This window comes from Mesoplodon densirostris, chromosome 1 (assembly GCF_025265405.1).
Source record: "Mesoplodon densirostris isolate mMesDen1 chromosome 1, mMesDen1 primary haplotype, whole genome shotgun sequence".
Lineage (NCBI taxonomy): Eukaryota > Metazoa > Chordata > Mammalia > Artiodactyla > Ziphiidae > Mesoplodon > Mesoplodon densirostris.
This window is the reverse complement of record NC_082661.1, coordinates 104,063,169-104,090,088: the sequence shown is the minus strand read 5'-3', so window position 1 is coordinate 104,090,088 and position 26,920 is coordinate 104,063,169. Positions and strand designations below refer to the sequence as shown.

At 45.1% G+C, this 26,920-nt stretch overlaps 1 protein-coding gene across 4 annotated transcripts in view; it reads left to right on the top strand.

Annotated features, from left to right (window-relative positions):
- The window catches only part of AFAP1 (actin filament associated protein 1), a 156,916-nt gene that overhangs the window by 37,106 nt on the left and 92,890 nt on the right, over nucleotides 1–26,920 (top strand). For 3 of the 4 annotated variants that reach the window (XM_060106427.1, XM_060106401.1, XM_060106419.1), the window contains exons 2-3: nucleotides 21,479–21,607; nucleotides 25,112–25,209. In XM_060106427.1, the coding sequence (XP_059962410.1) occupies nucleotides 21,481–21,607; nucleotides 25,112–25,209 (225 nt within the window). In that variant the 5' untranslated portion in view covers nucleotides 21,479–21,480. Of the gene's footprint in view, nucleotides 1–10,326; nucleotides 10,409–21,478; nucleotides 21,608–25,111; nucleotides 25,210–26,920 lie in introns of those variants that run through there. The other variant, XM_060106411.1, reaches the window with a different exon arrangement.

Sequence of the window (26,920 nt, the reverse complement as noted above, 5' to 3'; positions counted from 1 at the left end):
CATCACAGCTTACCCTTCCCCCTCCCCGTGTCCTCAAGTCCATTCTCTATGTCTGCATCTTTATCCCTGTCCTGCCCCTAGGTTCTTCAGAACCATTTTTTTTCTTAGATTCCATACATATGTGTTAGCATACGGTATTTATTTTTCTCTTTCTGACTTACTTCACTCTGTATGACAGTCTCTAGGACCATCCACCTCGCTACAAATTACTCAGTTTTGTTTCTTTTTATGGCTAACAGGCCTGATGAATTCTTGAGCCCTCCTCCACACACACACACACACACACACACACACACACACACACACACACACACACACACACACACACACACACAAACTTTTTTTAAAAAAGACCATAGCCCGTTAGGTGGCCACTATCATTCAGGCCCCTATTTGCCATCTCTTGTTCAAACGTATCCCAAGCCCAGTGTTCCTTCTGTTTCTCTCTCACTTCCCTGGTGTCACCAGTCAGCCTGCCTCTGACATCTGTCCTCAGCTCTTGGAAGCCACGGGGGCTGGGCGCACCTTCACGATTACCAGGGTCTTATCCCGCCCTGGGGATGGGAGGGAGTCATCAGAGGCTGGGGCTTGTTAGGTGCATGTGCTATTTGTTAATGATGAGATTTTATTTTCTGCAGGGAACTCATAATGTGCTTAGTAGGGTGGGAAATGTTTTGACTTCTGCCCTTCTTAGGGAGAGAGAGCTTGTGAACCCACCCTTGCTTCCCACAAGAAAAATACGATTTGCATATCAGCACATCCTGTATTCCTGCACATTGACTGACCTTGACCTCGTTGACCTCAAGCTGTTCCTGACCTCGTCATTCACTCAGCCACTGCTTCTTGAGCAGTGCATGTGGTCCTACCATGGTACGTACTCCGCTAGGCTCTAGGACCAACCCTTATGAAATCCTCGGTGCAGGAAACTAATATGCATAACGGTTAGATCTTTGTAAGTGCCCTTGTGGGGATGCTGTCAGGTGCAAGACAGCTCAGGTATCACCTCATCGAGGAGGTTACACATCTTATCAGCACGCTTCCATAGCTCTGCACCCCCTGTAAAGCGCTCATCACATTGTTTTGAAATTCTCTGCTCATGTATCGCTCCTTTCTGTTCAGTTGAGAACTGTCTAAGGACAGGCTGTGGGCTATGGATCCAGTTTGTTTTTTTTTTTTTTTATTCACACTGCCTAGCACAGTAGGACAAGATAGGCAAGGGCTTGTTAGTGTTTCATGAAACAATAGATGGGCTTAAGGGAGTTTGTCCCCAGGTTGGCTGGGGGGACACAGGATGGGTTCACAGAGGGAGATAGTGGGTTTTGGTTGTTTCACAAGTCTTCCATTTGAAATAATTCAGATGTATGGAAAAGCTGCAAAAACAGTGCAAAGAATTCTTGTATGCTCTTCACCCAGATTCCCCAAACATTTTACGACACTTGCTCCTTCTCTGTCTGTCTGTCTGTCTCTCTCTGTCTCTGTTTTTTTCCTGAAATGTTTGAGAGTGGAGAATAAGTTACAGGGGTGGGGTGCAGAGGTGGAAGAGAAGAGGTGAGTTGGGAGCCTTTCCAGATGCAAGAAGGTGATGGCTTGGGCCTGGCTGGGAACAGCAAGGGAAGTGAGAAGTGGTTAGGCCTGGTCCATATTTTGAAGGGAGACCTTGTAAGATTTGCTGATGAGTTGGATGACACGAGTGAGAAAAAGAAGTTCTGAGGATGGCTTCAGGAATTTTGGCCTAAGTAACCAGAAGACCAGAGATGCTGTTACTGGGATGCAGAAGACATGGGGGAGGGGGAGGGGGTTTTGGCAGTTTTTGCTGGGGGCATGCATAATCTGAGGTCCAAGTGCAGAGGCCACGAAGTGTTGGGGCGAGAAAACAGAAAGCAGGACGCCAAAGAACACAAGCAATTCATAAAGATAGAATTAGCTGCTTTTATCATTAGGCAAAACAAATACCCTGCACGTAGAGCAGCACCAAAGCTGTTGGGTATTTTCAGCTCTGGTTACCTGGGGTGAAACCTGCCATCTCTATACATTTTCCCTCTAGTAGTAAACGGCCGGTATTCAGCTTGCATCAGCCATCGCACTGAGCTCGCTCTGACCTCCTGGTTTTCGTAAGTCGCCATCAGTTTCCTCTGGCCTCTCGTTTTCGTGATTCGTTGTCACCAGCGCCTGTCCTTTGCCCCCCACATGTGATGTGCCATCTCCTTCAGCATCCCGCAGGAAGGTTAGATTCAGTTCAGTTTCCCCGCAGAAGGCGGCTGGAAATATGAGTTTGGAGTTGAGGGCAAGGTCTAAACTGAAGGCAGACATTTAGGGGTGACCACTGTAGTTAAAATCATGGGCTTGGAGGAAATCACCCAGGGAATGTGTATAATTAGGGGAGAAGAAAAGCCCAAACCTGGGTCACTTCAACATTTGGAGATGGGAAAGATGAAAACAGCAGAGGAAGCAAGGTGACAGAAGTAAAGGAAGGGGTGCCCGAAAACCAAGCTAGGAAGTGTTTCCAGAAGGACGGGTGACGGGTACGCCATCAGACACCGCCAGGTGGGTGAAGTGAGGGTGGGGCTTGTGGTGGGTGCCACTGGTGGCTCTACGAGAGCTGTGTCAGGAGGGTGGGGACAGAGGGATGATGGAGCCGGACAGAGAGGGGGACGTGACGTGGACGTCTCTGTGGAGGTGGTCGGTTTGACTGAGTAAGGCTTATTTTAGATGCTTGGTCACGCTGGCGTGAAGTATGACTTAGTATATCTTTTAACCTCTGACCCTCGCCCTGGGGAACAGATGAGCATCCTTTAGCCAGAAAGCTAAATGTGTATTAAAAAGATCTCTTAATTGTGGGTTGGAGGTGTTTGGGGCTTTACAAAGAAAATTATCTCTGTAGAAATGGGGCTCTTTGGATTAATTCTAAAAAGAAATATTTTGCAGGAAGATACACATTTTATTATGTAAATGGTAAGGTGAGAGAGTGGGGTTTTTAATTGAAGCAAAGATTATTGAGCTGGTAGTTGCTAAAACCACTAATATTTTTTTTTTTTTTTTTTTTTTCCTTTTTGCGGTATGCGGGCCTCTCACTGTTGTGGCCTCTCCCGTTGCGGAGCACAGGCTCCGGATGCGCAGGCCCAGCGGCCATGGCTCACGGGCCCAGCCACTCCGCTGGGATCCTATGGGATCCCATATGGGATCCTCCCAGATCGGGGCACGAACCCGTATCCCCTGCATCGGCAGGCGGACTCTCAACCACTGCGCCACCAGGGAGGCCCCGTAACCACTAATATTTTTGAGAGAGAGACGTTGTTAATGAGATGTCAGTCTGTTATATATTGGTTCTGTGTCCTTAGGTAAGTTATTTATCCTTTGTGAGAGTTTTCTCTTCTATGAAATGACAGTATCTACCCTGCAAATTAGATTGTTATTAAGTTTTTTTTTTTTTGACTTGTTTGGAAGAGCAGCTCTTCTTAGGTTTATTGCTGGTTCATGAAATATACAAGGGAGGGTAGATTTGGTTTCTCTGGGGCAGGAACAGCTATAGTTTATTGAGAGCTTACTATGTGCTGTGAATGCTCTGTATTAGGCAAGCTATTTAAAAAAAAAAAAAAAAACCAAAACCTGTTGACAAGGCTCTGCTCACCCTCATTTTATGGAGGGAGGGATAATCATGTCCCCGTGTACGCAAGGCCGCATCCAGGTAGCGGTGGAGCAGAATTTCACCCCAGTCCCTTCAGCACCAGAGTCGGTGCTCTCTCCCTGCACAGGGACCACGCTGTCCCCACAGTTCAGTGGATCCCTCCTGGATCATGTGCATTCTCTGGGCGCCGCGGCTCCAAACCCTGAAAGCTCTTGTGAGACCACCTGCCTTCCTTAATTGGCTTCCATTAACACATGGACATATGTCACCCAGACGTGGGTGCCCACTCCCTCCCATCTGCCAGGGGAGCAGGGGCCGGGAGACAGACGGCCGTCCTGCTGCCTCCCTGGGGGTGAGCCCGGCAGCCCCTCCTTCCCCTCCAGTTTGAGCCTCATTCTGTACCTGCTGTCAGGAGCCCTGGAGGCTTGCCCTCTTCTGCTTTCAGAGAGACCAGGACGGAAGAAGAGCCTGGGGCCTCAGCCTCTCACGCTGGCATGTGGTAGGAACCAGATTAATTCAGAAGCCCAACTTCAGGCTTGTCCATTGGAGGCCTGTCACATAAGGGGGCCGTGAAGGAAAGGATGATGGGCCAGATTTCCATAAGGAGTGGAAACAGTTACGGAGGCTGGTGGATTCAAACACAGATCATACTCTGTCTCCCTGTGATGCAGAGTCAGCGTTAATAGCAGGAAAACGACTGCACTTGGGCAGTGGACTGGGCCTCTCATTTCTTTTTTTTTTTTTTTTTTTTGCGGTATGCGGGCCTCTCACTGCTGTGGCCTCCCCCGTTGCGGAGCACAGGCTCCGGACGCGCAGGCTCCGGACGCGCAGGCTCAGCGGCCATGGCCCACGGGCCCAGCCGCTCCGCGGCATATGGGATCCTCCCAGACCGGGGCACGAACCCGTATCCCCTGCATCGGCAGGCGGACTCTCAACCACTTGCGCCACCAGGGAGGCCCTGGGCCTCTCATTTCTAACTGGCATCCCTGTTTTCTAGCTTTTACCAGGCTTGCCTTAAAATACAGTTCTTTTCTCCCCCCCCCCCCCCATTTAATGTATGCTTTATTGGTTGTAAGTATTGGTACATATTGAATTTTTAAAATTACTGCACCATGATTTTTAAAATGAGTTTTTTCTTGTCCCTCTTATTGGGCCCGTCACAAGTTGACTAAGCACTTCAATTATGCTGTGTCCCTATCAGGAGAAGCCCCCTAAAATACAACTCTTATCTGTCCCCGAGTTTGCACTGCTCTAGTTGCTTCTGCAATGTTGGAATTGTTTCCAGTGTCTTGGACTTTAGGTTTTCCTTTTCGGAGTTTATTTCCCTGAATACCCAGATCAGAGGTGAAAAAACTTTTTCTATAAAGGGTCACATTATAAATGTTTTGGACTTTGGGTCACTGTTGCCATCACTTTATTGTGCTCTCCTAGCATGAAAGCAGCCTTAGACAATACATAAATGAAGGGGCGTGGATGTGCCCCAGTAAAACCGTATTTACAGAAATAGGCTTCTGGCCAGATTGGGCAGTTTCCCCTCCACCCCCCAGCTTAGATGGATGAGACCAAGGATAAGCTTATACACACACTGAACCCTGGTATCCAGTCATCTTAGATCTGGTTGAACCTGACCGTTTGGAGAACATCAGCCAGATGCAAGCACGTCTTTGGGGGTGTTATTCCTTATGGAGCTCTCTCCTCTCCTGCCTGCTTTGCTGGTGGTTTGGATTAGGGTTCTGTTGAGGCCTCTGGTGCTCACGGAGGTTGTGGCAGGAGGGTGAGTGATGCAGCAATGTTTCTTGTCTCTTTAAGGAGCGTTGTTGCTCTCCACGTCTGCATTGGACACGCCCTTTCCTTGGTGCATCAGACTCAGTGTGGCTTAGGGCCTGGCTTCTCTGAGTGGGACCCGTGGACTGGGAGCTCCTGAGAAATGCAGGCTCTCAGGCCCCACCCCAGACCTGCTGAGTCAGCATCTGCATTTTCACCAGACCGCTCGGTGAGCTGTAGCCCATGGAAGTTTGAGAAGCACCAGTTTACAGTATTCCAGTCTTGAGGACAGAAAGGAAGCATTGAAAAAGACCCTTTTATCTTCAGCTTTTTAATATTGAAAGTGTGATCAACCGTAGAGCTGTGAAGGCAGTCTTATGTCTTTTCAGACATCCTATAAGTGTCATAATTGACTGTTCTTTTCCTGACTGGAAGGGGATGTCACGGCCCACTAGTGGCGTGGTGTAAAAATTCTAGACTAGTTAAAGTTTGAGGCTGCGGCACTGCCCCCCCCCCCCCCCCCCCCCCCGCCGCCGCAGCATGACTGGGCAAATCCCTCCGCCTCTCTGTGCCTGAGTGTCTCCTGCGTGGTACAAGACAGTTAGGACAGGCTGATGTGTAAAGCTCTTATTGGTTGCAAGTATTCTATTTTATCTTTTACAGGCAGTGTGCCTTGATCCTTCTCCCGCCCCCGCCATCTCGGGGAGACTTGGAGATTTCCATTCCCCGTTCTCATATATGCCCCCCTCCTCCCTTTCCACTTTTGACTGATGCTCTGCAATTTCAGCACAGCTGGCAGGGGTCAAGGGTGAGATCTAAGATGGGTTGTAATTGTAGGGCTTCAGAATTGCTGAAAGGAAAAACCAGGATGCCGAGGAGTCGCCATTTCCGTTTGTCATGACATAGTGCTGGGGAGTTACAGGCGATTGAGGCTTGCTCACTGGGAAGGTCTAAAGTCTTAGAGGTTTTGTCAGCATCCAGGAAGCCTCTGCCTCGACTTCATCCACCAGATCCAAAGGTCTAGCTTCAGATGACTTAATTAGGGCAGGCTTTTTGATTCAAATAAAGAAGTGGCTGGAGAGATGCTATAATCCAGTTGGAAGTGTGAAATGATGGCGTTTTATAGGAAATACCTATTGCCTCAGTTATGGGAAACACGACATCTTACAGCTGGCAGCGCATCCCAATGACCCTGGGCCTCCCTCTCCTCTCCCCTCAGGGAGCGCAGAGCTCTGTGAGCAGCTTTCTCACCCTGGAACCTCTTGCCGCTCCTTCCTCCACAAAGCCCGCTGTCCCAGTGGTCACTCTGGACATCTGCAGAGCCTTAGGTGTTCCGACGGGGGCAGCTGGTGGCTGCAGCACAGGCTGGCGGGACAATCTTTCATTCTGAGCAGAGAGGCCTCAGTGTCTTTTTAAACGATGCTTCTCCATTTAGAGGTGGTGCCAGGGCCCCTTTTGTGCCTGAGGGCTTGAATTAGCACCGTCCCCAGGGGCTTTAGGGGCAAGCGCACTGTTGGCTCAACCAGACACACACGCGTGTGCCATCAGCTGGGCTGGGGCCTGGAAGTCCCTGTTCCTCCCTGAGCTTCCAGGGCTACATCTGTGAACCCAGAGTTTTAGGTAAGGAGCCCTTGTCATGTCGGGACAATTCAGCCAGTAGGATGGCAGACGCTGGGGTTAGCAAATGCTGCTTCTGTGTGAAATTGACCACAGGAGGGATGCATGATGGGGGGGTGCAGGGCTGGGGGCTGCGAAGCGTCTCCCTCCCTGCACACCTTGCCTGGGTTTCGCTTCCTCGCCGGGTCTTTGGGGACCCAGGGGTGGCACGTGGCCTGTCTCCCTGCCTGGTGGAGAGGGACCGTGAACTCATGTAGCCAGACGTCTCCCCTCCACCTGCCCAGCGGAGAGGCTTGCACTGCAGCAGGGTCTTGTCACCTTTGGAAGGAGATAGAACTGGTTGGGGTGAAATTTGTTCCTTCCTCCCAGTGGTGTGGGCTGCATTCATCCACCTCACCCATAACACGAACATAAAGCCTGTTGTTTCAACGAGACCGTGTTTATACGTGCAGCCTTTTTTCCTTTCCCCTTTGTTTGTATTCCTTCTTCTGATTAGAAGGAAAACTCATTCATGAATAAAGATACAATGCAACTTTATGATAATGAAGAGAACTCAGCTCATTAGAGCTTTCTGAGTTTCTGCCTAAGATTAGGAACCCTGCTTTCTTCCTTGTAAACGCAGAATTAGCTCTCCATGTAATAAGCCAGTCCAGTGCTCTTACTCCCTGTTTATTGCTGTTGTGTGGCAGAATCTTTTCTTAAAATTCCATTTACCTAGATTTTCTTAAAATTCCATTTATCCAGCATTATCAGATGAAATATGCAGAGTGTCTTCTGTGTAATTTTACTTCACCTTCACCAGCTAGGCTCTTTTTTCCCTCTGACTCTTAATCCCCACCTCGAATGTACTTACCTTCAGCCCCGAGTCCCCGTCCATGAAGACAGAGGAACGTGTCCATCGCCTGCTCAGACCAAGGTGGCCACTGATCTGCTTTCTGTTAGCGCAGATTAGTTTTGCTGGTTCTAGAATTTCATAAAAATGGGATCATACAAGTATGCCTCTTGTGTGTCTAGCTTCTTTCTCTTAGATTCTCTTTTGAGATTCCTCTGAGTTATGCATTGGATAGTTTGTTTCTTTTTATTGCTAAGAAATATTCCATTGTATGAATACTTTGTAATTTGTTACTGGTATGTTTGTTACTGGCTATTTAGGCTTTGTGCAGTTTTGGGCTATGATGAGTAAAGCTGCTAGTGTTTTTGTGTGGACATGTGCAATGATTTCTCCTGGGTAGATACCTGGCAGGGGAATTACTGGATCACATAGTAAACGTCCATTTAACTTTGTAAGAAACTGCCAACTTTCCTAAAGTTGTACCTTGTGGACTCCCAGCAGTAGAGTGAGGATTCTGCTGCCCAGGCTTGATAAGAGCAGTCCTTCCCATTCCTGCCATTCTGGCGGATATATAGGGGTACCTCGCGATGTAAATCTGCATTAACCTGATGATTAATGACGTTAGCATCTTCTTATGTGCGTATTGGCCATTTGTGTCTTTTTTCGTGTGTGAAATGTATTTAGCTCCTTGGCCTGATTCTTTAGGCAAAGAATTAGGTTGTTTATCTGTATACTTTCTCGGAATTGCGAGTATGTGTTGAATATAGGTGCTCTGTCAGCCACGTGCATTGCAGATATGATTTCTCTCAAAAAGTCCAATTTATTAACTATTTTCTTTTATGTGAGTATTTGTGGTGTCCTGAGAAATCTTGGCCTACTCCAAAGTCATAAATAATTTCTCCTATGTTTTCTGCTAGACATTTGAAGTTTTACTTCTTATGTTTAGGTCTCTGGTCCATTGGAGTTAATTTTTGTGTATGGTGTGATGCACGGGGTGAGTTCAGTTTTTCCCACGTTGGGATCCACTCCTTGAGCACTATTTCTTCCAAGACTGTCCTCTCCTGTTGAATTGACATCTTTGTCAGCAGTCATTTGGCCATTTGTGTGGGGATTTCTTTCAGGACTTTGTTCTGTTCCGCTCATCTGTCCTGACGCCGAACCACACTGGTTGGTTATTGTAGGTTGGTTATTGTAGGTTGGTTATTGTAGGTTGGTTATTGTAGGTTGTACTGAGCCTTGCAACTAGGTGATTTGGGTTCTCCAACATTGTTCTAGCCAGCGTTTGGCTATTCTAATTTGTTTCATTTTCATGTATTTTAGAATCAGCTGGTCAATGCACTTTTGCAAAAAAAGCTGCTGGGATCTTGACTGGGATTGTGTTGAGTCTATAGATTAATTTGGGGGGAGAACCTCTCAAATCAATGACTATGGTATCTCTCCTTTTGTTTAGATCTTCACTATATTTTTTCAGCAACGTTTCTTGGTTGTCAGTTTATAGGCATCTCACTTATTTTGTTAAATCTATCCTTAAGTATTTCATGTATTTTAATGCTATTATTATAAGTAGTACTGGATTTTCTTTTTCTTTCACTTTTCAGTTGTCCCTTGCTAGTGAGGAGTTTATTGTTTTATAGACAAATTGAAAAATAAGTAGATAGATGAGGGGCATTCCCTCTCCACTGAGTTGGTTTGGGAAGGCTTTGCAGAAGAGGTGGCATTTGGTTGCACCTACAGAAATCTTGGTTGGTAGAGAAGGTGAGTGCCAGGGCGAGGGTGTTTCAGAAAAGCGTGCACTAAGGTCAGGCGGGAACACAAGGAATGTTCTGAAAATGAATGGTAGCTGGATCAGGCCACACCAAAACATGAAAGGTGGAATGTGGCAGGTGATGAGTTTCTAAGGACATTGGGGCCGGATTGACAAGAGGTTTACTGCTGGACAAGGTTAAAACTTTATTCAGTGGGTGATTGGGAGCCCTTGTGTGTTCATGAGCCCAGGAAATAAGCCATTCTTTTTTTTTCATTTATTTATAAAAAATCATAGTAAATATATATAACAAAATTTACCATTTTAACCATCTTGAAATATATAGTTCATTGGCGTTAAGTATGTCCATGTTGTTGTGAGACCATCACCACCATCCATCTCCAGGACTTTTCCATCTTACCCAAACTGAAACTCTGCACCCATTAAACAGTAACTCCCCATTCCCCCTCCTCCAACCCCTGGCATCCACCATCCTACTTTCTGTCTCTAGGAGTTTGACTACTCTGGGGGCCTCATATAAGTGGAATCATACAGTATTTGTCCTTTTATGGCTGGCTTATTAACTTAGCATTATGTCCTCAGGGTCCACCCCTGTTGTAACATGTGTCAGAAGTTCCTTCCTTTTTAAGGCTGAATCATATTTCATTGTCTGGATAAAACATTTCATTTACTCATTCATCTACTGATGGACACTCGTGTTGCTTCTACCTTTTGGCTGTTGTGCATACAGAGCCGTTCTTAAAAGCAGAGGACATCTGAGATGAAGTAGGGATTTGGAGCCAGAAACTTTGACACAAAATTGTTGGTGGGTGCTTTTTTCATAGTATCCATCATAATTTCTGGCTGTTTTTATTTGCATACTGTTTGTCTCTCTGATGTGCATATAAGATCATGTTTGTCTTGCTTATCATTGTATACCCCACAATTATGCCCTCAGGTATTTTTGCGAGTTTTTTTAGTAAATATTTTAAATATCTTACAATAAATAGAGCATCAATTTGCATTTTTCTTTTCCATCCTCCTATGGCTGTCATTTTCCATATCCTTTTTTTTTTAACATCTCTGTGGGAGTATAATTGCTTTACAATGGTGTGTTGGTTTCTGCTTTATAACGAAATGAATCAGCTATACATATACATATGTCCCCATCTCTCCATATCCTTTTGACTGAGTGTGCCTCTTCCTTCTCAAGCCTCTCACTACACCAGTTCATCCTTAGTGCCGCTGCCAGAATACATCATCTTTTCAGAGATAGAGCTCCATCAGTGGCACTTCTCCTGACCACCCGTGACTCTGTCTTTCATAGGATAATGGTTCTGTGAGTCCAGATGTTTATCTGCTACTCTAGATTGTGAACCCTTGGATGTCAGAGACTTGCCTTTGAAGACATTGAGTACAGTGTCTTAAACAAGCTCACGTTTAACAACTTGTTACTAAATTAAATTGAACTGATATAAGTGGAATGAAAATATTTGCTCTTGATATCTTATTTAAAACTATTGTCAGCAACCAGCTTGGTTTTTGTCTTCTTTATATTTATTTATTTATTAACATCTTTATTGGAGTATAATTGCTTTACAGTGGTATGTTAGTTTCTGTGTCAAGTCTTCTTATAGCAGCCTAGGAATCAGGCTTCATGAATCAGGAAATCTGGTTCCTGTGGTGGTGTCAGGTTACACAGATTATTATGATTAATAAAAAAACATGTCCAGATCTAGGTTTTGTCTTTTACTTTCTACAAAACAATAGAACGATATTTCTATTAAGGCTTGCATCATCCATCCCTGTATTAGTCTGACCTTTGAGAATCATGATAATTTCCGGAAGGAATTTGTTCTGTGGATTTTTATACCAGTGCCTTTGGGGACTTCTTGCTGGCTGTGTATAATCCAGAAGGGAAGAGTCTCAGGACTCAGAATGTACATGTACGCACCTACCCTTTTAAAGACACAGACTTTCCTTTAGGATATTGATAAAGCTTTTAAAGATTCAGAGTCAGTGCTGAAACTAAGCTGTGTTTGTCCTAAGTCCTGTTCAGAAACCTGACAAGTAGAGAAGAGACCTTATTTACTTTCTCTTTTCAGATTCAAATTAAACTAGCCTTGATTGAATGTCCCTGAACTCAGAGGCTTTTATTCACAGTGGCTTCTGGATTCTCCACAGCAGTCTTGCTGACACAGAACTGTTATTATCCCCAAGTTACAGACGAGGGCCCCAGGAGTCAAAGAAGCTTAGTGGTTTGTGCTCAGAGTCATCTGGTCTCTCAAACAGCGGTCATCTAGAGTTTGAAGGAATTTTAGATGTAGTCTAGCCGAAGGAAACTTTCCAGCCAGACAGCATCTACAGCTGTGCAGCTTTTCTGAGATTTCTCAGATCAACTTTTAGGCAGCCCATGTGGATTATCTGCGGAGGCTGTGGAAATATTTGGAAGAGTCTGCATGAAGAGTCTTAACTGCAACCCTATAAGGGAAAATACGCAAGTGCTTTGCCTGAGTGTTGGCCGCGTGGCTCAGTGCCACACCAGTCCTGCCCCTAAGCCTCTTCCGAGTGCTCTCCTGCGGTGTCTCTGCAACCTTAGCAGAACAGGGCCCTGACCAGGTGCTGGTCAAACTGAGACCGTGAACTTGTCAGAACCATTCTTTTACCACTTTTGATGTGCACGCTCTAAGAATATCCCAGGAGACGCAGTTACTAACTGTTAGAGGACGATCCATGGCATTTTTCTCTGCAACTTTCTCCTCAGAACAAATCTCAGGAACTTTGTCTATTATGGAGATCCAGGAGCAAGCAAGTGAATTAATTCACCAAACGCATACTGAGTGTCTGCTGTGTTCGAGCTTCCGTGTCAGGCGGTGTGCTCAGCGTTCTAGGTACAGAGAGAAGTCAAACGTGGTCCCCGACTTCAGCCTGCCTCGTGACGGGTGGAGGGAGGGACAGATTAACCCGTCGTTACAGCATGAGGTGAGAACAGCAATGCAGGTGGCCTAGAGTCTCCAAGGGTCACTAGGTAAGAGGTCACTGGTAAAAGACGTGTGTGGGGTGTATTGGGGACGAGACAGGGACGCACAGGGTTAAGGCACAGCGCAGAGAGCAGCCGTGCGAGCCGAGGTCCAGGGCAAAAGCAAGCCTGGTGAATGTGGGAAACTGAGTCATTCAGAAGAGCTGTGGGTGGGAGGTGGAAAGAGGGGTCTGGAAAAATAAGCAAGGGCGAGTTAAGATTCTGCTGCAAGGTCAGGAGAAGTTATTGAAAAGAAGAATGAATGTAGGAGTCAGGGCAATTTTCTGAGGCGCCTGCAGCGTAGCCCAGTGGTCCTCAGTGAGAGGGATGAGATGGGATTTTATGAAACCAGTTCTCCAGGGTCCTGACCCTGGACCCAGCCTCTGGAGACAGTCAGCATAAAGTGCAGGTGCATGGCAGGCCAGGAATTTTCCATTGGCCCCAGGAGTTTATGGGATGCACTGTCTGTGTGAGTTCTGTGCAGGGCGGGTGTAGGTGATGCAGTCCGTAATTCAGTCCTTATTCTAGGCGCTTAGACTTTTATTTTCTTATAGTCTCATCAGTCAGTCTTGTCTTTTACGTCTGATTTTGAGTCAGAGTTAAAAAATCTTTTCCCATACCAAGGTTACAAAGGAGTTCACCTACTCTTTTTTCTAGGACTGGAATGGTTTCATTTACATTCTCAGGTATCTTTGGTGTTTTTTTTTCTGGTGTAAGATATACTTAATTTTATCTTTTTTTTCCCCCCCAAATGGCTACCAGTTGTCCCGACCCCAGTCATCAAGAGGTCCATCTTTTCCCCACAGATTTGAGATACTAGCTTTATCATAGGCTATATTTCTATATGTACTTGGGTCTATATCTGGACTTTGTATTCTATACTATTGATCTTACTGGGAATTTATGTATTAATATAACACCATTTAAATGATAGAACCTTTATATTATGTTTTAATAGAGGATATGGCTGGATCCTCTTCATTGTTCTTAGGCATCCCTTATTTTTCCCTATGAACCTTTTAGAATTAATTCGTCTAGTTCGAGACACAAAACAAAACAAAATTTGTTATATATTTATTGGACTTGCATTAGATTTAGCTGTTACCTCGGAAAGAGTTGCCATCTTTTGGATGTTAAGTTGTTCTGTTAAAGGCAAGGGGTACTTTCCGTTTGTTCAAGTTTCCTTCTTTATCTTTCAGGAGTGTTTTAAAATTTTTCTTCTGTAAGTTTTACATGTTTCTTGCTAAATTATTTTAAGTATTTCACTTTTTTAATTGCTTTTTTAAATGGAATTTTCTCTTCCATTTATACCTTCTGTTTATTGTTTGGTATAAACATCGCGTGCAAAGGCAATAGTTTTTTTTTTTTTTTTTTTTTGCGGTACGCAGGCCTCTCACTGTTGTGGCCTCTCCCGTTGCGGAGCCGGACGCGCAGGCTCAGCGGCCATGGCTCACGGGCCCAGCCGCTCCGTGGCATGTGGGATCCTCCTGGACCGGGGCACGAACCCGTGTCCCCTGCATCGGCAGGCGGACTCTCAACCACTGTGCCACCAGGGAAGCCCTAAAGCAATAGTTTTTATATATCCTACTTTATTAACATTTTTCTGGTAGTAGTTTTATCATTGATTCTCTTGGGTTTTCTAGGTATAATTTCACATCAGCTGCACATAGAGATAACTTTATTCTTTTCTATTCTGAAGTTTCTAATTGCATTAGCTAATACTTCCAGTGCAGTGTTAGAAGTGGTGGGGGAAATGGGCTTCCCTGACTTGTTTGCGACCTTACTGGGAATGCCTGCAGTGTTTCCTCATTAAGTAAGATGCAGTTTTTTTTTTTTTTTTTTTTTGTGGTACACGGGCCTCTCACTGTTGTGGCCTCTCCCGTTGAGGAGCACAGGCTCCGGACGCGCAGGCTCAGTGGCCATGGCTCACGGGCCCAGCCGCTCCGCGGCATGTGGGATCCTCCCGGACCAGGGCACGAACCCGTGTCCCCTGCATCGGCAGGTGGACTCTCAACCACTGCGCCATCAGGGAAGCCCCAAGATGCAGTTTTTGTTTTATGTTAATGTCTTAGTCTGTTTGGGCTACAGTAACAAAATACCACAGACAGGGTGGCTTATAGACAACAGAAGTGCATTTCTCACGGTTCTGGAGGCTGGATATCCAAGGTCAGGGTGCCAGCATGGTCTAAGTTCTGTTGAAGGCCCTCTTCTAGGTTGCAGACGACTGTCTTTTCATTGTGTCCTCACATGTAGAAGGGGTGAGAGCGCTTTCTTGGGCCTCTTTTGTAAGGACACTGATCCTGGTCATGGGGACTGCACCCTCATGACCTGGTCACCTCCCAGAGGCCCCCCTCCTGACGCCGTCACACTGGGGGTTGGGATTCAACAGAATGGCAGAGGGGATGCAAGCACTCAGCCTATAACAGTTAGTGCATGTATTTCATCAAACTAAAGAAGTACATATCAGTTCCCATTGTGTTGACTTAAAAAAATCAAGAATGGGTATTGAATTTTCTTGAAGGCTTTTTTATCATTTGTGGATGATGAGAATCATATGATCTTCCTGTTAGGTCTATTAATATGGTGAATGTATATTAGTAGATCTTTTTGTTGTTGTTGTTGTTGTTTGTTTGTTTGTTTGTTTGTTTTTATTAGTAGATCTTGTAATGTGGAGTCATCCTTGCATTTCTGGAATGAATTTCATTTGGTCATGTGTGCTATTAAGGTTTTCTGTTTGCTAATATTTTATTTAGGAGTTTTGCACTGATATAAGTAAGATTGGTCTTTGGTTTTCTTTTTTGTGCTATCTCTACTAGGTTTAGGCATCATTTTTAAAAAATTATTTTATTTATTTATTTTTGGCTTCTTTGGGTCTTCGTTGCTGCGCAGGCTTTCTCTAGTTGCAGTGAGCGGGGGCTACTCTTCATTGCGGTGCGCGGGCTTCTCAGTGCAGTGGCTTCTCTTGTTGTGGAGCATGGGCTCTAGGTGCACGGGCTTCAGTAGTTGCGACACGCAGGCTCAGTAGTTGTGGCGCACGGGCGTAGTTGCTCCACGGCATGTGGGATCTTTCCGGACCAGGGCTCAAACCCGTGTCCCCTGCATTGGCACACGGATTCTTAACCACTGCGCCACCAGGGAAGCCCCTAGGCATCATTTTTATACCTACTCCTAAAAAAGAAAGAATTGGGCTTCCCTGGTGGCGCAGTGGTTGAGGGTACACCTGCCGATGCAGGGGACACGGGTTCGTGCCCCGGTCCGGGAAGATCCCGCATGCCGTGGAGCAGCTGGGCCCGTGGGTCATGGCCACTGAGCCTGCGCATCCGGAGCCTGTGCTCCGCAACGGGAGAGGCCATAGCGGTGAGAGGCCTGCGTACCTCAAAAAAAAAAAAAAAAAAAAAGAATTGGAAAATTGTTTATCTGTTTCCATCTTCTGGAACAATTTATGTATTGATAGTAGTCTTGATGTTTAAGGTTTGGTACAATTCCCCTGTAAAACCATCTGAGTCTGGTACTTTTTTTGTGAGGACAATTCTTTGATAACTTTCTTTGCTTTCTCTGTGTAAGCTTTCTGTAATTTGGTAAATAGAGTTTGGTAAATTATATTCTTTTCTGTGAAATTGTCTATTTCACCTAGTTTCAAATGTATTTGCATAGAGTTGGACAGAATAGTCTTTCATGACTTTTCTTAAGGCGGAGGTAGATATTTAAGGACCTCCTAGTTTTAGAAGACAGGTAGTCATGGGTCATGTCCACTTGCTGTGTTTGTGGATCCCAAGGCTTAAAGTAAAGTTCTAATAGGATGAGCGTATGCTATAATAATGGTAATAGCTACCATTTGTGAAGTGCTTGCCTCTGTATGGATTTCAGACTCATTACAATCCTGAGATACCTAATAATCATCTCATTTTAAGGATGATGTAATTCGGGGGAGTTACCCACTCTTCCAAAACAGAAATAGACTCACAGACAGTGAAAACAAACTTATGGTTACCAAAGGGGAAAGGGAGGGGGGAGGGATAAATTAGTAGTTTGGGGATTAAAATGTATACACTACTATATATAAAATAGATAACCAACAAGGACCTACTGTATAGCACAGAGAACTATATATAATCTACATTTCAATAAAAATTTTTTAAAAATGGCCATTGCCACTCACCAGGCCAGTGTTATCTCAACGTAATCCATGGAGTGATTATCATGAAATAGTCAAAGCAGGGCCTTTGGAGTCAGAACTGCATTCAGATTCGTTCTGTTGCGTTCCAGCCGTGTGGCTCTGAGCAAGCATATTATTACCTGGAGAGGCTCAGCCACTTATTTGCTTAGCAACCTTAGGCAACCTCTCTGAGCCTCAGTTTCTTTGCCTGTAAAATGGGGATAAGACCAGCTTCTATCTCCTGGGGTTGTTGGGAACACACATGAAGTCATATGTGTAAAGGGACTAGAAGTGTCCCATGCCTGTGATTGCCGTGTAAACATTTGTTTAAAGCAAGCAAACAAATGGGCCGTGGCTTCTAATTCCCCCACGTAGGGGGCCGATCACGTCTTTGCAGCATTATTGTGAGAATTAAATAAAGTGTCATGTGTAGGTGCCTAGGACAATGACTTTCACACAACAGATTCTCAGAAAATATTAATTCTCTTACTTTATTAATTTGCTCATCAAAAATCCTCGCATGCTTTCTACGTGGCTTGTACCGCTAGGCTGCTGTAAGGTACTCGCAGACAAGTAAAGCATAAAGCCTACTCTTAACGAGCCGACTAGCTATATTGAGAAAAGAAAAAAAAAACACCTTAAGGTCACTCAGTACCCGGTTATCAGTACAGCTGGTAAGAGACAAAAGAATTCAATTACTTGGGAGGATTTTTTGGGGGAGGAGCTTGTGGAGGATGTTGACTTAGAGAAAGCTAGGAGAGAGGGGGTGTGAGTTTAGGTGTTTGAAGGGCCTGTTGAGGGTAAAATGTGGTTTGTTTAGTCCATGCAGGTCCTAGAAAGGAGGAACTTTTCTAACAACTTCATCTCTCTGATTTGGGGATGTTTTGCTTTCTGAGGTGCAAAGAGCTTTGTTTGACAATCTTTGGGGTGCAGTTTCAGGTGAAAAGAAAAGCACACAGTAGCTTAATAAACAATGAAATGAAAATTCATTAGAAGGATGCAGATACTTCAGGGAATTCAGTGCAGCCCAGGTTCACAGGTAACTGAGAAAAGTCCAGGAAGGTCTCAGGAATCCATCTAGTGCCCTGTCTGTGCGGCGCTTCCTCTCTCTTGCCTCTGAGTATCTGTGTGCGCTCATGAGGGTGTTAACTTTGTTCTTTCTTCCTCTATTAATGACTTTGCCCCACTGGCACATACATGCCGAAACATGGCAGCTCCATAGCTCCGGAGTTTACTCGTCTTCAGTTCAAGAGATCGCAACTGACTAAGAGTTCCTGTCCCAGGCAGATATAGAGGAAGGAGACTCTGATGGACCAGTTTGGGTTAAGGTGGTCCAATTATGACCTGGGAGCAGGAGGTGGCCTGCAGGGCACGGTGGTGTAGATGTAGCTGCCGAGAGTCCAGCCTGTAGCTTAGGGCGCTGCTCTATGAGGAGCATGGGCCGGGCAGGAACCTGACTGGTTATGATAAACTCCCAGCCCAGAGGGGTCTGCATAAAATCCCCGATGGGAGCTCGGTAAGGGAAGCTCAGGTTGAAGACGAGATAGGACAGATGCATGCAGTCTTTGGTCCTCTTCAGATATTTTGATGCTGCTAGGTGAAACCCAAGTGAAATCCTGCAGGATAAATATGATTTGGCTACATGCAAGAGAAACATTTTTGATGAGTATACGAATGGGGATGGAGAATGGGTTCTGGAAGTTTAACATAGACCCATAAGCATTTTTAACATTTTTGCTTATAGCTTTTAGTAGCCCTTCCATTTTTGGACAAGGTTGATTTTGTTTTTATTGTGGTAAAATATACATAGCATAAAATTTACCATTTTAAACCTTTTTGAGTATACACTTCAGTGTCATTAAGTACATTCACATCACCACCATCCGTCACCAGAACTTTTATCGTCCCCAACTGCAACTCTGTCCCTAGCAAACACTCATTCCCCATTCCCCGCCCTGCCCCAGCACCTGGCACCTACGATTCTACTTTCTCTGTGAGTTTGATGACTCTAGGGACCTCATAGAATTGGAAGCATACAGTATTTGTCCTTCTGTGTCTGGCTTATTTCACTCAGCATAATGCCCTCAAGGTTCATCCGTGGTGTGGCATGTGTCAGGATTTTCTTCCTTTTTTTTTTTTTTTTTGCGGTATGCGGGCCTCTCACTGTTGTGGCCTCTCCCGTTGCGGAGCACAGGCTCCGGACGCGCAGGCTCAGCGGCCATGGCTCACGGGCCCAGCCGCTCCGCGGCATATGGGATCCTCCCAGACCGGGGCACGAACCCGTATCCCCTGCATCGGCAGGCGGACTCTCAACCACTGCGCCACCAGGGAGGCCCTTTCTTCCTTTTTAAGACGGAATAATATATCACTGTATGGATAGACCACATTTTATTTATTCATTCATCCATCAGTGGACATTTGGGTTGTTTCCACATTTTGGCTATTATGAATAACACTAGCAGCCCATCATTTTTAAAGTATAGATGAGATTGTTTTCTACTTAGAATCATTGGGAAATTGTTCTCCTAATGAAAAAGACCCTAAAGACTAACTTAATCCAGCCCCTTCATTGCATAGAGGGGAAATTAGGAAATTGCCCAATTAGGAAAAGTGAACAGCCTCGGACACATCTCGCCTACTCTGAACTCATTTGCAATTTCTCTGCCCACTTGTCTAAAATTATGAGAGCTTTGGTAATTATAAAAGGGTGGCCTCAGTTAGGATCTTGTATTCTGGAGTGTGTTGTAGACTTGTGGAATTGTAAATTTGGGAAGAATTCCATAGACCAGTCGTTCTTGAACTTTTTTGCTTAGGACATTTTGGTCTCAAAATATATATTGAGGACCCTCAAGAACTTTTATTTATGTGGTTATATCTGTAGATAGTTATCATATTAGAATTTAAACCTGACAGATTTTTAAGATATTTATTAATATATTTATGAAAAGTAACTGCATTACGAGATAATTTGTGAAAGAGTGGCATTGTTTATATTTCTACAAGTATCTTCAGTATCTGGCTTAACAGAAGAAAGCTGGATGCTCATATCTATTTCTGCATTCTGATTGTGATGAACCGCTGTTTTGGTGGAAGTACATAAAGACGATCTGGCCTCACAAAGCTATGTACTTGGAAAAGACAAGAGTATTTTAGTGCCTTTTCAGAAAATTGTGAATATTCTTTGATACTACACCAAAACTCAACAAGTGGTAGTTTCTTAAGGTTAGTTGCAACGTGGAATCTGGCGCTGTATCAAAGAACACTTCCTTTTCTGTTACATGAAGATATTTCAGCTTATTTTTACACATTAGATGGACCTTTACCCACGTGTGCTTTTATGACATCATGGTTTCCTGAGTTGTGTAGAGCTTCCAAATGTCAACACACTGCTTTATGCACCAGGAGATCAGGTACCTCAATGTCGTTCCTGATCTCATTGGAAAAGTCTCTGCTGAGAAGCTGTCATGTTCCTAGTGGTGGATACACGTGTTCAAAATTCTGTTTTCCCGCGGAAGCTCAAATTGTGTCATTGGCAATAAATGCTGTTATTGTTTACCTGGACATGATAAGCTCACTTTGTTCATTTTTGAGAAAATGTCACTCACATACTCAAGTCTGAATAATCGCGGTTTGTCTATCATTTCTTCTTTGGTGCTGCATGAAAAAAGTGGCTTAGTGTAACTCACAGCTCAGAAGGTTGTACACATGCTTCTTCTCTAGACAACCGTGGTACTTGAGTCCGCAAGAGAAGTGTTTCATGCGTACTTCCCACCTCACCACACAGCACGTGATAGAGGTGTATCCTCCAGGGTTGAGATCTAATGAAAGCAATGATTTTTACTGCTTCATCAAAGACACTTTTAAGTGAAAGTAGCATTTAAAAACTTTTATTTATTTACTTATTTTTACTGCTAGTGTGTAAGTGAGGGATACAGTATAGTATAGTTTGGTGTCACTGCTTTGATTTGCACTAAGATGCCAGAAGTTTAACCACCCCTTCATTTGCACCATTAGCTCAGGAAAAAGTGAATAATGTCATATATTATGAAAATAGTTTGACCTCGTGGACACCCTCAAAGGGCGTTGGCATCACTCAGAGGTTCACATCATGGGGTAAAAACTGCTGACACCAGCCCCATGGTGCAGTCTTGTGGGTGTCAGAGGGGAAGTCTGCTGTAATCCCAGAAAGAAAAGACACGATGGAAGTCAGGATCTGAACTTATATCGAGGTCCTCCCCGGTACCCAGCATCGTTGTTGTAACTGTAAAGCGCTCACAGTCTTCCTGGGGAGGGAGCCAGCCCTGCAAAACACAGAGTTGGGTGTTGAGTTCCCATGTCCTAGTAGTTATCTGAAGACTATTTGGCATTTTAAACTCCCGTCTCCTTCCTGACACTGAAATTTAATATCATGCAGTTGACAGCAGATGATGCTGTCAGGCTCTCGGGTCGTGGCTCCATCTGTTGGCAGTGTGGCTTCAGGGCTTCTCCCAGCCGAACACCTCTGCCTCAGAGCAGAAGTGGTGGAGGAGCACATTTGTCTAGAAGATGAGGCGTGAATCTTTTAGACGCCCCGGTTTCAGCTAACTTGTGTTTCCTGTTGGAAAACAATATTCAGCCATCAAGCTAAAAATGAAATACTTTGAGTAAAATTTAGCATTCGTGTTTTGACATCTGCAAATTGGTGGGTCTCATAGTACCTTTCCTCTCTCCTTTGTTTTCAGCAATGGAAGAGTTAATCGTTGAACTTCGTCTCTTTCTTGAACTCCTGGACCATGAATATCTAACCTCAACTGTCAGGGAGAAAAAGGCAGTTATCACAGACATCCTGCTGAGGATACAGTCATCCAAAGGTATGTCTCATTCAAACTGCTAGTCTTTCTTCTTCCAGTCTCTTTTTGCCTCTAAGCCGTCTTTAATTCTCATCTTTCCAAAACACATTCATGAATGAATGAATGTATTCATTCATCGAGTTGTCATCGCAGGCCTTACTACGTGCCAGGTACTGTGTTAGCCTCTGCGTTTAGAAAGATAAAGACCTTAGGGGTTAGGCTTAAAGTAGGTGTGTTGGGCGGGTCCCTAAGAGCGCCCCAACACTGGGGGATTCGCTAGCAGGACTCAGCATGGAGTTGTACTTTCTCATGCCTGGGATTCATCACACAGGTAGTAAGGATACAAGGCCAGATTATAAGGGCAAGAGACTCAGGCCAAGTCTGGAGGGGCCATGTGCAGGCTACTTATGCTCCTCCTCCCACGAGGGTCCCACAGATCACACTCTTTCCTCAGCAACAAAAATGCAGCAGCCTGTGTGCAATGTTTCTGTTCAGGGAAGCTCACTGGAGACTCAGTGCCTAAGGACTTTACTGGGGGCGGGTCACATAAGCACCCTCCACCTGGCACGTACCAAAATCCCAGACACCCAGGAAAGCAGGTGTATTAGTCAGGGTTCCCCAGAGAAAGAGAACCGATAGGACAGAGAGATACAGATAGAGATAAAAGAGGAGATTTGCTGTAGGGATCGGCTTCTGTGATTACAGAGCCTCAGAAGTCCCACAGTCTGCCCTCTGCAGACTTGAGACTGAGGAAAGCCAGTTCTGTAATTCAGTTCGAGTCCAAAGGCCTGAGCATTAGGGGGGACTGATGGTTCAAGTCCTGGTCAGAGAGCTAAGAAGGCCAGCGTCCGAGGGTGAGAGAAGATGGGCGACTTGGCTCAAGCAGAGAGAGTGCACCCGCCCTTCCTCGGCCTGTTTGTTCTGTTCAGGTCCTCCATGGGTTGGATGATGTCCACCCACACGGGGAGGACCATCCCCTTTTGAGCTCTGCAACGCAAATGCTAATCTCTTCCAGAAACATTCTCACAGATACACCCAGAAATGATGTTCTCCCAGCTCTCTGAGCATCGCTGAGCCCGGTCAGGCTGGCACACAGAATTCGCCATCACAGCAGGTGTTTGGCGTGAGATCGTGTTGTTTGCCCAAACAGTCTAGGCAGAGTAGACCAACCTTATCGATTAGGGAATGGTGGGAACACTTCTGAAAGCCACATTCCCAGATGCCAGCCCTTGTAAAGACAGCAGCCTCAGGCCTGCTGTGTTAACTCTTTTGTTCATAGTGGGTAAGACAGAATAGCAGGGAGAGGGCATCAGTGTTAAGAGAACACCCAAGAGGAGGGTCCAAACCAATTTAGTGAGAGAGAGAGTGGGGGTCTGGGGGGGAGGGGCAGTTCTTGGAGGATATGGTGTTAGAATCCTGACGGCTGGGTAGGAGATACCTGGATGAGATATAGAGGTTTATTGTAAACAGCTTCACTGAGATATAATTCACATACCATGCACTTCACCCATTTGAATGTACAAGTCATTGATTTTTAGCGTACGAAGCCATGATTTGACACAGTTAGATTTGCGTTTCAGAAAGCTCACCTTGTCAGTCTGGGCAGTGGGTTCAGAGATCTGGCTGCAGATTGAATGAGAGCTCTGTGAGGCCCTGGGTGGATGGTGGGACCAGTTCCTGAGGTAGGAGTGCAGGATGAGGACCATGTCCGAGGGGCAGTAGGATAGAGAGAACCAGTAGGATAGATAGAGACAGTGACAGAGATAGAGATAAAGATAAAGACAGAGATGAAAGTTCACTTTGAAATGATGTTGCTGCTTCCCTGCCTTTCAGTATCTTCCGTTGCCCGTGGTTGAACCCCAGGCCCCTTATGACGTGTGGTCACGCCTGTCTACTATACGGTCAAAGGGGCTTTGATTTCTGTCTCTACCTGTTACCCAGTCTGTAACCTCGAGCAAGTTACTTAATCCCTAGATGCTTCAGCTTCCTCACCTGTAAGAAGGGCGGACAGTAGCACCTACCTCGGAGGGATGTGGTACGGATTGACGAGATCATATAAAACATTTCCAAGCAGTGCCTGACACACGACAGACACTCAGCAACTATTGACTGTTATTTCCTACTGTTGATTTTACTAGTAGAAGTAGCATTTCTTTCGACCTCATCTCCTCTGCATACACCTGTTTCCCAGCCACTTCAGACTAACGGTCTGAACACACTGCTGTTTGGGCCTCCTGCCTCTGGTGTTGCTGTTTGCTTTCTCTTGATTTCCCTTCCTCTCTTGCTCTGCCCAATGAGTTTCAACCCCTTTTCTCTCCGTGCTTTGTTCTGGATGTTATTTTCCAATTCATTGATTTTTCTCTTCAGCTCTTTAATTTGCTTAAAACTCAGCCACTGATTGTTTGATGGTAGAGTTTCCACTTGTTCTTTTTCTTTCTTTCTTTCTTTTTTTTAATAAAGAATAATTCTTTATTTTATTTATTTATTTTTGGCTGTGTTGGGTCTTCGTTTCTGTGCGAGGGCTTTCTCCAGTTGCGGCAAGAGGGGGCCACTCTTCATCACGGTGCACGGGCCTCTTCACTATCGCGGCCTCTCTTGTTGTGGAGCACGGGCTCCAGATGCGCAGGCTCAGTAGTTGTGGCTCACGGGCCTAGTTGCTCCGCGGCATGTGGGATCTTCCCAGACTAGGGCTCGAACCTGTGTCCCCTGCATTGGCAGGCAGATTCTCAACCACTGCGCCACCAGGGAAGCCCTCTTCTCTTTTTTTATTGTTTCCAGGCCTCTGCCAAAATTCCGGTCTTGTCGTCGCTTCCGCAGGTCAGAGTCTTTGTCTTTTCCCAGCCTGCAACGTCATGCTTGACCCATCATAGGTGATCATTGTTGAGCAGTTATTTTTCTAGATCTAGAAAGGTGAGTCCTTCGCATGTAAATACCACTGTGCCCAGATTAAAGTAGTTTCCTCCTCTTTCCTGCCTTCACTGGTACAGTGCTCACCACGGTTTCTGAGAGTCTGTTGTATGTATGTTTGTCTTCCCAACTTGAATATGATGCCCTGAGGGTATGAGCTTATTATCAACCTTGTCAACCATAAGCGTGTCTGTTACAGCATCGGACCTTAGGAGGGTACTTGATGCAGACTTAATGATTCCCAGGAAAGCGTCTGCCCCCTTGGTACGTGGGTAAGTATCAGTACTAACCTGAGTGGAAGTTCGGGAGAGGCAGCTTGCCTTTGAGAGGCTGCCTGGCATTGGAAAGGATGTCGACTTTGGTGCCTGCTCCATCGTTTCTACCTGTCAAGTGTTCCAATTAAGTACTTCAACCTTTTTTTTTTCCAGCCATAGATCCTTCACCTGTAGAATGGAGAAGAAGAATACCTACCCTGCAGGATTGTTGTAAAGGATTAGAGAAAATAAATATGTATTTGCCATGTGTTCAGTATGGGGCCGAGGAGGTGATAGCTCCCAGCAGTGCCATCTTTATCTTCCTTCTCCTCCTCATCCAGTTCTGTGGTTTTGGTTGGTACAGGTTTTGAAGTGAAAGATCATGCTACGAAGCCAGAGACCCCCAACAGCCTGCCGGCCCCTCCCCAGATGCCTCTGCCAGAGATCCCGCAGCCGTGGCTGGTGAGTTAAAGCCCCACCGTCACAAGAGTCACCAGATGTCTGTGTTACTTTTGGTTCCAGGGGCAGGGGATAAAAGCCCAATTCTGGAAGAAAGGAAGGCCACGTTTTGCCCAAGGCACTCCTTTGAGTGTGTTTTTTGGATGCTAGTAATGGCTAAGTGGGAGGCTATAAATGTAGCCTTCTCTTAGGAGGCTGACGGTTCTTTGAAAATTGCTGGAGCTACAGGTCCATGGAAATCTGTTCTTAAGTTGGATTTTAAAAAACTCAGATGATTTAGCAGGCAAAACAATGACAGTAGAGCCTAGGGACTTGCCCCTCTTTCTGGGTTAACTCTGAATTTGAATGACTTAGCCTGAAACTTTAATGCTCGTTGCTATGCTTCTTCTGGGAGTAAATATTCTTTTTTTCCCCCCAAGAAGAAAAAGATGTACATAGTCCAGGAACGTGTGTTTTATTTGATTTTCTGCATTCAGAATTGGTTTTGGAGTTCTTTTACTATTTTTGCAATCTGGGGATACTCACGTATGCCATTTTTCATGGACCATTCAGCTTTTTCTGCCTTTTGCTATTTTCTAATTTGCTTACTCAGGGAAATGAGGCTTTTATTCAAAATTAGAGCAAAATCAGTTATGTAGCAACTCTCTTCTTAACATTTGCTTTCTCTATGAATCAGCTGATTATCTCTCTACCAGGAAAGGAACTGCAGGAAAGCCGGCCCCATCTCATTTGTTTCTGTTCTGCCTGGGCCCCAGCACATGGCTGAGGTCCAGTGAGTACTCAGTAATTATCATTGTAAAGGAGATGGAAGGAAATCAGTGCTTACTGGGTCCCTACCACCTGTCACAGATCATGCTTGCTCTTTTTTCACTTATAATTTCATTTAATCCTTACAACCTGACCTCAGGGAACCCCTAAAATACCCCTAAACGTGTGAATAGTGTGTATTTCCATTTTCCAGAAAAGGAGGTGTGGGTCCAGTGAAGATGTGATTGCTCAAGGGCAGTAGGAAAGGTAAAAATACAGTTTTTTGTAACGTATTCTTTTGATTTCGAATCCAGCCTTTTCTCAGCAATACTATTTGGGGAGGCATGGCAGCAAAGCCGATGCCAGCATGACTCACTGACGGGAGAAGGTTTTCTCAGGAACCTAAGCCTGTTCCCGAGCTGGGCTCTGGGGAGGCCGCGGGGTCCAGGGTGTGGATGGGAGCACGGTTCCTGCGTCCAAGCACCAGCTCTGACACTTACTGTGTGAGTTCAGACTGTGGCTTTCACGTCTCTGTGCCTGAGATGCCTCATTCTGAAACGAGTGTAGTAATAGTGCCCACTTAGTGCGATTCTTGTGAAGATGAAAAGAGTTGATGGAACTCAAGCCTCAAGCCTTGCACCTGTTAAGCCCCGTGCAAGAGCCAGCTATTACTTTGTAGGGCTGTGCTTCTCAGACTTCCGGGGAGCGTGTTAAAAATGGACATTCTGATATGCTGATAACGTGAATTATATTTTAGTTATATTGAGTTAAAGAAGATGTATTAATAAAACCAATTTCATCAATTTCTATGGCTACTAGAAAAATTTAAATTACATATGTAGCTCACATTTGTAGCTTGCTTTATTTTTCTTTTGGTTTATACATTTATTTTTTATTTATTTATTTTTAAAATTAATTAATTTATTTATTTATGGCTGTGTTGGGTCTTCGTTTCTGCGCAAGGGCT